Source organism: Haplochromis burtoni, unplaced genomic scaffold, assembly GCF_018398535.1.
Source record: "Haplochromis burtoni strain Fernald_Lab_line unplaced genomic scaffold, NCSU_Asbu1 Contig_230, whole genome shotgun sequence".
Lineage (NCBI taxonomy): Eukaryota > Metazoa > Chordata > Actinopteri > Cichliformes > Cichlidae > Haplochromis > Haplochromis burtoni.
Window position 1 is genome coordinate 890,769 of NW_024582591.1, and position 10,558 is coordinate 901,326.

Here is a 10,558-nt window from a genome sequence, read left to right on the forward strand (position 1 = left end):
TTGATGTCATTAGACCACACCCCTTCTCATTACAGAGATGCACATCACCTAATATGCTTAATTGGTAGTAGGCTTTCGAGCCTATACAGCTTGGAGTACGACAACATGCATGAAGAGGATGATGTGGACAAAATACTCATTTGCCTAATAATTCTGCACTCCCTGTATGGTCGATATATGACTTTGAACACAAGTGGTCAACAATGAAGCAGACTCTGTTTCCCCTCTTTATTGAACTCAGTATTTCTTTTAAATTATTTATTTTAAATCTTTTAAGTTGCAATATGATTAAAAGTTATTAGTGTTACATTTTGACCACAAATACATTTGTTCTTAATGCTCATTGTTCCCTCAAAAATAATATTGTTTAGAACAGCTGCAGTCACATAGTGCAGCACTCATACATCAATAGACAAGTATCACAGCAGTTAAAAAATAACTTGTAATGGGATCAGGGCCTGTTTCATAATCAAAGTAAACAACTCAATCCAACCAGAGGAAGCACACAGTAAATCACAACAAAACCCACCTACACACATCAAAAACATCACTTTGATGCCAGCAATCTCTTAAACAGAGTGGGAGTCATGTGTTAAACCCTGGAATCTGCATACACAGTGATGAACACGAACCTTACAGAGGGAATCGCTCCTTTCAAGGACTGCGCTCTGCAAATGTGCCATGACTGCCATCTCCATGTCTGACAAACAGAAGGTTTGTGATCAAGGTAGTATCTTGAGAATTGCAGTTATTTTCTCATAAAAAATGTCAGAAACACGCCTGTGATGTGACTGTTTTGTAGGTGAAAGTAAAAGACCTCTAATGTCGCAGTGCAAGTCTCCGAGGATCTCGTTGAGCTCCCTGGTTCTCTGGCTGCGGTAGTGGAGCCGGTCGTCTGAAAGAAACTAGCCCACACACAGACATATAGAAAAAAACATATACTGTATATATGGAATAATGATCACAAAAATGTGTAAACAATGTAATCGAATTTCCCAGAGGAACCCACCCGAGGGATTAATAAAGTTCTATCTAATCATTAGATACGATCATGAACATACCAAAAAATCAAGTCCCTCCATCTCAAAATCCTTTTTCTCTACCATACTAGGCAGTCGAGGCACAGACAGCAGGAATCCAATCTGTACAGAGAGTTTCAGACATAAAAGGTACTGAGATATATACGCATGGTGGTCCAGAGTAACAATTTCCTCAATATCTGATCATCAATAAATCAAAGAAATACTGCAGTATACAGTGCTGTGAAAAACTAAAGAAATCATTAAAATAGAATGTGTTTGACAAAGTGAAGTAGGCTAAAAGATCTCATAAAGCAACACACCACACCAAAATCTAAAGAAACAGCTGAGAAACAAAGTCATTGACATCTATCTGTCTGGAAAAGGTCACAAAGCCATTTCTAAGGCTTTAGGACTCCTGTGAACCAGTGAGAGGCATTAACCACAAATTAAGAGTGCTAAACCTTCCCAGGAGTGGCCGCCCTACCAAAATTACTTCAAGAGCGCATCCACGACTGATCCAGGATGTCACAAAAGAACCCAGAACAACATGTACTCACTTGCCTCAGTTAAAGTCAAAGTTCATGATTGAACAATAAGAAAGAGACTGGGCGAAAATGGCTCACATTTGTCAGAAAACATCTTGATGATCCCAGAGAAAAAAATATTCTGTGGACTGACGAGAAAAAAAGCAAACTTTTTAGAAGTTTTTAGTCCCGTTACATCTAGGCTGAAACTAACGCAGTATTTCAGTAAAAGAAAACATCGTACCAATAGTCAAACATGTTGGTGGTAGTGTAATGGTGCTTTGCTACTTCAGAACCTGGGCGTTAAAAAGGTTGTTCGTGCTCGAAAACCCTCCAGTGTGGCCGAATTAACATAATTTAGCAAAGAAGAGTTGGCCAAAATTACCCCACAGTGATGTGAAAGACTCACTGTCAGTTAATGCAACCATTTGAATTCAGTTCTTGCTGCCAAAGGTGCCACAACCAGTTATTAGATTTAGGGGGCAATTACTTTTTCACACAGCCCATATGGAAAAGAAATAGTAAAAACATATATGATTTACTCATGAAAGTGGCCACTTTCTCATTACTTTCATATTTTTTTTAGTAAGTACCGGTATACAAAACATACAAGTTTCATTATATAATTTTTTCACTCTTGTATGCTTTTCATACAAGTTTCATACAAGACAGATAAAAACTTTATAAGATTTATATATATCTTTTCCATATGGGAGAGCTTGGCAGGTTTGTTCCTTTAATAAATGAAAGCATCATTTTAAAATTGTGTTATGCATTTACTGGTTATCTTTGTCTAACAATAAAAATTGTTTAATCATCTGAAATAAAAAGTCAGGAAGGGGGAAATACTTTTTTGAAATACTGCATGACATGAATTTGTAAAAAAAATAAATAAATTGAGAAAGCATTGTGTGTGCCAGAATTAAATCTCAGACCACAGGGATGTAGATGACACAGCAGGATGGGATTCGAGCATCCAGGTGTTCAAGTTCTCTTCTGGCAACATCTGTCAGGAAGTCAGAGAGCCCCATCATCCTCCTCTTCTCTGGAAGAGGGAGTGTAATTATGGGTTTAGGTCAACAGTCATACAAAGTTCACATGGGCTTACAACTAAAACAGGCACTTACTCTCATCAATGGCAGGATCCACATTCGGTTTGACTGTGAAGCGGTTGTCTGCCAAGCTGGCTTCAAAATCCACCTACATCACACATCAGAAATCTATTAACACTTAACAAAGGCGCCAAATGTGATTAAAACAATAGGTGTGATTTTATGGAGGAACTCACAACTCTGCTGATGAGGGAGGTGATATAGTTGAGATCATCAGAGAACCCTTCACTGATATCACGAAACAGCTGAATGGACTGAGGGAGGTGACGCGCTGTGTCCCTGATACAGACTGCACTGTACACCGTCTGACAAACACACACTTTGTTGAACATTTAACAGAACCTGTCACATGGAAAAGGTGTGCTTAGTAAAACTGTCCTGCAGCTCCAACCTTGTAGAGGCTCTGCCAGTCATTAACTTTGGTGAGAGAGAGAGTCATCCGCCTTAGAAGAGTCTACAGCAAACAGACAAAAACTGGATTTAGGTAGTTGTCATATCAGTGGTTAGGTGATGAATCTGTAGGTAATGGTGTAATTAAGTGAGAAACAATAGACTTGTTACAGGTATGTTTCGGATGTTGCGTAGCGATGACTGCAGGGTTCTCAGGGAGTCCGAGTTCTGAGGAGACGTGAAGAAACGTATCACTTCCTGCCTCCTTTTTAACACTTTCAGGTCCTGAGTAGGCTGCAGAAACCACTGACTGACAGAAGACAGGATGCCACAGTAGTAGTACACACAAGCAAGCCTCAAAAAACCACAGTTTGTTGATGAAATGCAAAATTACCTGAAAATAGGGATGTTTTACCATCAACATTCAATACTACAAAAATACAGCATTATTATACTAGTAAAAAAAACAAACGGTGCATCTTGACTATAAATAAAATCTGCTTTATACAAACTCAAATCTCATATCTTGCAGAACTTCAGCACTACGGTTTGTTTGTAGAAATACAAGAAAGAAACTCAACTGTTTGTTTTTTGTTGCTATGATAGTGTTTGTAACTGTGTAGGATTTTTTTCACACATTTATTTGCTAATTAAATCATCTTTTTATTTGCTGCTAGGACATTTTATTTTGCTTATTATGTTGCAAGCCAAAACTACCTTTATATTATTAAAAGACGGTATTTGCTGCTGATCAATAACTTATTGTGTAATTGTACTTTCTTACCGTAGCAGTTTGGAGCCAAACTTGCACTTGCAGCGGTTCAGGATCCCTGTGACACACACACAATACTCGGTAAACACAACTGGATAAGAAAGAGTGATAATGCACTAACTACTATACATACCATAGAGACTGAGTCCCTCCTTTTCTCCTGAATGCAGCTTGTAGACTGATGGGTGGAGTTCTGATTTGAAGATCTGCAGAACACTGGAACAAACCTGTCATTGTCCCGTTTTCTTGTAGTGTTGTTGGTGAACTTTTATTTTACTGCTATTCCTTCTTGTATTTCCAACAAGGAGCGTCCCCACTGTTGCCTCCCTTTGTCTAGTCTGTGTGTTTCCACATTTTTCTACCTTGTTTTCCACTTCCTTACTTATTTTGTTTTTGTGCTTCATTGTGATTGACTACTCTTCCTGTGCACCATTGTACAATCAGCCTTTTGTGTATATTAGTTTCACCAGCTACTTCATTAGCTTTAGTTTTCCCTTCAAATCTACCCTAATTCTTTGTGGCATAGATTTTAAAAAGTGCTAAAAACATTCCTTAGCAATTTTGGTCCATGTTGACATGACAGCCTCACATAGTTTCTGGAAATTTGTCAGCTATACATGATGTGATTATTTATTTTCATTACATCCCAAAGGTGCTCTACTGGATTGAGATATAGAGACTTTGGAGGCCGTGAGTACAGTGAACTCATTAGGTGAACTCATTGAGTGTATAGTCCTATTGTGCTTTGTTTTTCAGTCTTTATGCTTTAGTTTTTGACATTTGCTTCTGTGTCCTGTGTTTGTCCTCTCTTAATACCATGATAAAACCCTTGATGAGTTTCCATATTTTTCTAAATTTTGATAAAGTATATTAAAAACAACAAAAGTAACAACAAAAGATAAACAGTCACAACACAAAACTGAAATTTCAAAAACTGTAAAACAATGTCAGAATAGATAAAGAACAGAACAGAAAAAGCAAAAGAAACTCCTAAAAGTTTCCTAAACAAATAAAATAAACCTGATTTCAACTGAATTGAACAGCTGCTTGGTAGGCTCAGTTGTTCTACAAGGAACAATTTATGAAAATTGTAGGAGATCAGTATTAGCTTTTAGGGGCCTATGTAGGACAAAGACAGTTTATACACTTACCTGTATGTGTCTCGGTCAATGTACACCATTCCTTTACTACAATGAGAATGAAAAGAGAAGCAACATTTTTTATTCATGAATACTTCTGAATGGCATTAGGCTGGTCTGGTTTGCTAGATGGGCAGGAAGGAGATGCACTTGTGCTATTAAAACACAGTTGGACAAATTCATACTTCTGCAGCACGTCTGACCGACTAAAAACAGGCCAATGAAATTTCACACTTTGCTGAAAAAATGGTTTCAGGGTTCTCATTATAATGTGTAATCACAGTTCTCTGTGTGTGTGTGTGCGTGTGAGTGCTACATTTATGCAAGTCTCACAGTGTGTAGGCGTGAAACTGCAGGATGGGTACTCCAACACTGCTGTCTTCCAACTCCACTCCCACTCTCCTCCTGTCCAGACATTTCAGCAGGGCACCCACTGCCCTCAGCTATCCCACAGATGTACACACACACACACGAGAAAATGATCATCTCCTGCAGAACCATGACTGATGGATAGGATAATGTTGAATGTAGACAGCTGGCTCACCATCAGGGACGAGTCAAAGGAGATACAGGAGGAGAGGTAGGACAGTTTGTCTCTCTCAGAAATGCAGGTGGGGAGGAAAGGCAGATTGGCAGAGAGCAACCTTTGCTTACTGACCTCCAGACCTTCAACATTGATACAAAATGAAGCCGGAAAACTGTGCAATTTCATGCTAGATTTCTTCTAAAGGATTGAGGAAGAGAGTATTGCAAGAATGTGTTTACCAAAGTCGACATATGGATACGTGACCACCTCTGGTCTGTAATGTGGGTTTGAACCTGAGAAGCAACAGAGAGTAGTTTAGAAAAAAAAGTTGTCACTTTAGTGAACACAGTAAGGGCTACATAAAACATTACACTAATCAGCAGTTCAAAAATGTTGCCACTTGGAATTTTATGTCAACCAGACTTTATTATTAGAACTGTGAAGGTAATGAAGTAAACTTTTGCAGTTTTGTTTGATAAACTCACCACTAGGGCGAGCAGTGGGGTCATTTAATCAAAAGGTTCACTTTAGACAGCTTTTGCTGTTAAATCTGAGTCAATCCAATCACTTGGTTTTGTTTATATTTTTGCAAGCAGAAAATAGACAAATACTTCCTGTTTATCAAGAATAATAAGTAATGAAAATCTGGGTTGCTGAAAACATTTTTGGGTTTTGTTCTGTTTACCACGATGACCTGTTTTTGAGAAGCAATTTCGTCAGTGCGACTACATTAGCAGACTTCAAAGGGTCTGGCTAATAGAGAGCAGGATAACATTTGTTGGGGATGGGGATCCAGTCTTCTGTGGAGTAAACCACAGAAGAATGTAAAATAGCTGTCTGGTTAGGTTGTGACTGTAAAAATATGTTATTAAAAATACCTTCCTCTGACAGAATATTCAAAAGATGACATAGAGGCTGTTTATCACAGATATGAATACAAGTGTGCTTTGAAAGTTTGGCTTGCCATTTGGGGTACTTTGGTTAGGGCTGGCACTTATATAGCACTTTTTAACTTTATTTGTGGCCCATAGCCCATTGCTACGGGCCATTCGATCCCTATACAACCGTTGCAAGAGCTTGGTTCGCATTGCCGGCAATAAGTCGGACTCGTTCCCGGTGGGTGATGGGCTCCACCAGGGCTGCCCTTTGTCATCAATTCTGTTCATAATTTTTATGGACAGGATTTCTAGGCGCAGCCAAGTGGCGGAGGGCTTTCACTTTGGTGGCCTCAGAATCTCATCTCTGCTTTTCGCGGATGATGTGGTTCTGTTGGCTTCATTGCGTGATGGCCTCCAGCTTGCACTGGAACGGTTCGCAGCCGAGTGTGAAGCATCGGGAATGAAGATCAGCACCTCCAAATCTGAGGCCATGGTTCTCAGCCGGAAAAGGGAGGAGTGCCCACTCCGGGTCGGGGATGAGTTCAAGTATCTCAGGGTCTTGTTCGCGAGTGATGGGAGAAGGGAGCCGGAGATCGACAGACGGATTGGTGCTGCGGCCGCAGTGATGCAGACGCTGCACCGGTCCGTCGTGGTGTAGAGAGAGCTGAATGTAAAAGCAAAGCTCTCAATTTACCGGTCGATCTACGTCCCTACCCTCACCTATGGCCACGAGCTGTGGGTAGTGACCGAAAGAACAAGATCGCGGATACAAGCGGCGGAAATTAGCTTCCTCCGAAGGGTGGGTGGCCTCTCCCTTAGAGATAGGGTGAGAAGTTCAGCTCAGAGTAGAGCCACTGCTCTTCCACATCAAAAGGAGCCAGCTGAGGTGGTTCGAGCATCTGACAAGGATGCCCCCTGGGCGCCTCCTGGGTGAGGTGTTCCGGGCATGTCCCACCGGGAGGAGGCCCCGGGGCAGACCCAGGACACGCTGGAGAGATTATATCTCTCGGCTGGCCTGGGAACGCCTTGGTGTTCCCCCGGATAAGCTGGAGGAGGTGGCTGGGGAGAGGGAGGTCTGGGTTTCTCTGCTTAGGCTGCTGCCCCTGCGACCCGGGCCCGGATAAAGTGGAAGAAGATAGATGGATGGATGAACTTTATTTGAGCACTCAAAGTATTTTCTTAGTGCAAACCTCACAACACTCACATTGTAATGGGTTCGGTGTCTTGCCCAAAGATACTTCGACATACATACTGGAGGAGCCAGGGATCAAACCACGACCTTCCAACTGGTAGAGCCACAGGCACCCCGGGAACAGGATGTTTAAAAACTGCACCACTGACTTACCACACGGGCTGGTTTCAGTGTCAGACATACCTCAACCTCATTCCTCTGACCCAGACCACATGTACCACACCACGTCTTAAAAGTAACTGTCTAAAAGGTCTTTCTGTTTTCCCTCTTTCGTGGTAAGATAAGTATCATCTCCCAAAGCTCACCTAACTGTTGCAAAAAGAGAGTCATGGAGCGCTCCTGCTTTGCACTGGTGATAATTACATGGGGACTAACCTCCTGAATGACTGTAAAACAGAGAAAAAGAGAGTTTATGGCAACACAAGTGTTTTTCTTTTTTTAACACATACTGTAAGTCTCCCTGAGGGTTTTACAATTTACCATTGTGTGGAGATAAGTGTCGATTCTACAATACCTGCCTCATACAGGTGCATTGCTTACCTCTGACCAGTAGGTGGAGCTCTTGGTTGTCGGGCGTGTCCGGCATGTAGTGTAAAGATGAGTCCTGACTGTCATAGAAGCAGAGGCCCACCTGCCCATGCTGGACCAAAACACTCAGTAAAACCTGGAAAACAGACATGCAAACGTGTAAGTTTGACTGCCCTCAAACTCTCATATAACTCCCTTAAAACATTAAATGAGTGCTGCTGGTGAATGTGAAAATCAGAGCTTACTGCAGGAGAGTCCTCCTCATCTTCTTCTTCAAAACTGCCAGAAGGTCCAAAAACCACACCTCCTCCTCTAAGGTTATCCAGAGCTGCTGCCATGAATAATTAATTCTACAAGGACAAGTCAGATTAAAGTAATTTGGAGTCACCCGATAAATCCAATATTCATTGTATTTTATGTTTTATGTTCTTCTCTGTCTTTTCTGCCTCCTTGGGGAAATATGGAGCCATTTAACTGCTAAATGAGTCACTCTCATTAACAGGCTGTCCAAGGCTGTCTGCCTTGCACTTTAGTGCTGAGCAGGGAGTATAATGTGGGTTTTTAGAGCTTTTTCACTTTAAATAGCTTACTACTACTGATGCTTAAAGAAAACCATGGCTTCCTAAAACAACTAAACTGCAAGTCAGACAAAAATACCTTTTTGAAACTCGCTAGGGGGTCCTTTAAAGATAAAAACAAAACATGGAATTATATTACAGACATTATTATGATAATAATTGAAATTATTGTAGCTCCAGTTAGCTTGTTGGGCTAACGATGTAAGCTAGCTCGTTTAGGTTAACTATAACTTACTTATATTTTTATTTAGAAACCGGCTATAGAATTAAATTTGTTTTAGAGTACTGCCACGTCAATAAATCTTTTATATAACTGATAGAGTCCAGCTTATAACAGAAATGAGACTGATAAAATAACTTTAACAACCTTTAACAGTGCTTGTTTTCCACAAACTCACCTTCAAGTGCTCAAAGGCGACTTCCCGGTTGCCATAACAACCACATCTCTCTCGCTATTAGTTCTGTACAATTAATCAGTTCAGAAAGCTCTTTCAACATATGAAACCTTTTTGTTTGTCTGTCTAGCTATCTGTCCTCTATGTAGCATAGGTGTGGGGTGGTTGATGGTTGGAGTGTACAGCTGATGGGATTACTGCATCCACTCCTGGTAGGACTCCAAACACGACTTTTTTGTGGATTACGTCGATGGAGAGGAGGTGCCTGTATGAAGGATTTAAAAATGTCCTGCATGCAAGCATCGATCAGCAGGATTAGCAAACTTCAAGTAATTTGTCTGCCACCTGCAGAGGGAGCATCTGGTTCTTAGCAGGTGAGCAACAACACACAACACATCACACTGTGTGGTTATTTATTCAACAAAAACGAAGGCAAAATAAAGAAGTGTGTGAAAAAATAAGTACAAAGCAGCCAGGTGACTGATTAACTGATCATCAGTAAGTGTGAGAACCTCTATAAAAGCTTAATTTTTGACAGTTTGTTGGCCTCCAGCGTTACAGTGTGTGTTAACACAATATCAAGGAGGAAAAACATCAGCAATCATCTTAAAGAAGCAACTGGTGCTGCCCATCAATGTGGGGCGGTTTATAAAGTCATTTCCAAACAATCTACCGGTAAACTCCATTATTCTATAGTGAGGAAGATTATTCACAAATGGAAAACACTGAAAGTAGTTGCCAATCTTCACAGGACTTAATTTCCCAGGAAATTAACCCCAGGATCAGATCAAAAAACCCAAGAGCTACCTTTCAAACTCTACATGCCTCAGCATGTTAAATGGTAATGTTTATGACAGCACAATTAGAAACCTGATTCAAATTCTGTGCTGGGACCTTAGGGGAGCTGAGCTGTGATGCAACGCTGTAAGCTCCCACATTCCTCCAGAATGATGCAAGAGACTGATGAAGTAATATAGAAAACCATTACTTCAAGTTATTGCTGCTAAAGGTGGTTTTATAAGCAACTGAATCGTGGGCTGTGCTTAGTTTTTCATACACTGCTTCTGCATTGTGGTCTAGTTTTTGTTACGTAATGTCATGTTATAAAATCTTATGTGCTGTTGTTTTTAAGGTCGTAGTTAAATAATATTAGAACCTGGACCTGGTATGTCCTGATTGATAAAACCTTAGAATTAAAGAGGGTGTATTATTGCTAATGTCACAATATAACCTAAATTACAACTACAAACAAATGTGTGGAAGTATGGGCATGTTACAGTATACAGGAATAATATGAGTACACCTGTATATGAGACAGGGTTTCAGTCACATAAACAAATGTAAGTATATATCTATCCTGCCACTGTACTTGGCTTGTTATGCTGGTTGAAAACATTACATCAGTATTTCCATACAAATAACTTTATATTCCTTATTGGATCTGAGCTTTATTGTCAAAACCAAACATTGTGGTTTGTGAAAGGACAGGAAAAGAATAAAAA

The 10,558-nt window shown here is 40.4% G+C and overlaps 1 protein-coding gene across 5 annotated transcripts in view; it reads right to left on the reverse strand.

The window, feature by feature from the left end:
• msh5 (mutS homolog 5) overlaps positions 1 to 9,386 on the reverse strand; it is a 14,926-nt gene extending 5,540 nt beyond the window's left edge. The window contains exons 1-18 of one of the 5 annotated variants that reach the window (XM_005937617.3): positions 9,060 to 9,386; positions 8,329 to 8,433; positions 8,096 to 8,219; positions 7,861 to 7,941; positions 5,725 to 5,778; positions 5,504 to 5,625; positions 5,293 to 5,402; positions 4,972 to 5,007; positions 3,954 to 4,036; positions 3,833 to 3,878; positions 3,220 to 3,358; positions 3,050 to 3,112; positions 2,835 to 2,963; positions 2,674 to 2,746; positions 2,482 to 2,591; positions 1,062 to 1,142; positions 818 to 905; positions 633 to 700 (exon numbers count right to left, since the gene is read on the reverse strand). In XM_005937617.3, coding sequence (XP_005937679.1) covers positions 633 to 700; positions 818 to 905; positions 1,062 to 1,142; positions 2,482 to 2,591; positions 2,674 to 2,746; positions 2,835 to 2,963; positions 3,050 to 3,112; positions 3,220 to 3,358; positions 3,833 to 3,878; positions 3,954 to 4,036; positions 4,972 to 5,007; positions 5,293 to 5,402; positions 5,504 to 5,625; positions 5,725 to 5,778; positions 7,861 to 7,941; positions 8,096 to 8,219; positions 8,329 to 8,421 — 1,500 coding nt within the window. In that variant the 5' untranslated portion in view covers positions 8,422 to 8,433; positions 9,060 to 9,386. Of the gene's footprint in view, positions 1 to 632; positions 701 to 817; positions 906 to 1,061; positions 1,143 to 2,481; positions 2,592 to 2,673; positions 2,747 to 2,834; positions 2,964 to 3,049; positions 3,113 to 3,219; positions 3,359 to 3,832; positions 3,879 to 3,953; positions 4,037 to 4,971; positions 5,008 to 5,292; positions 5,403 to 5,503; positions 5,626 to 5,724; positions 5,779 to 7,860; positions 7,942 to 8,095; positions 8,220 to 8,328; positions 8,434 to 8,740; positions 8,768 to 9,028 lie in introns of those variants that run through there. The other 4 variants (XM_005937614.3, XM_005937615.3, XM_042226829.1 and 1 more) reach the window with 4 other exon arrangements.
• Between the last annotated feature and the right edge of the window lie 1,172 nt (positions 9,387 to 10,558).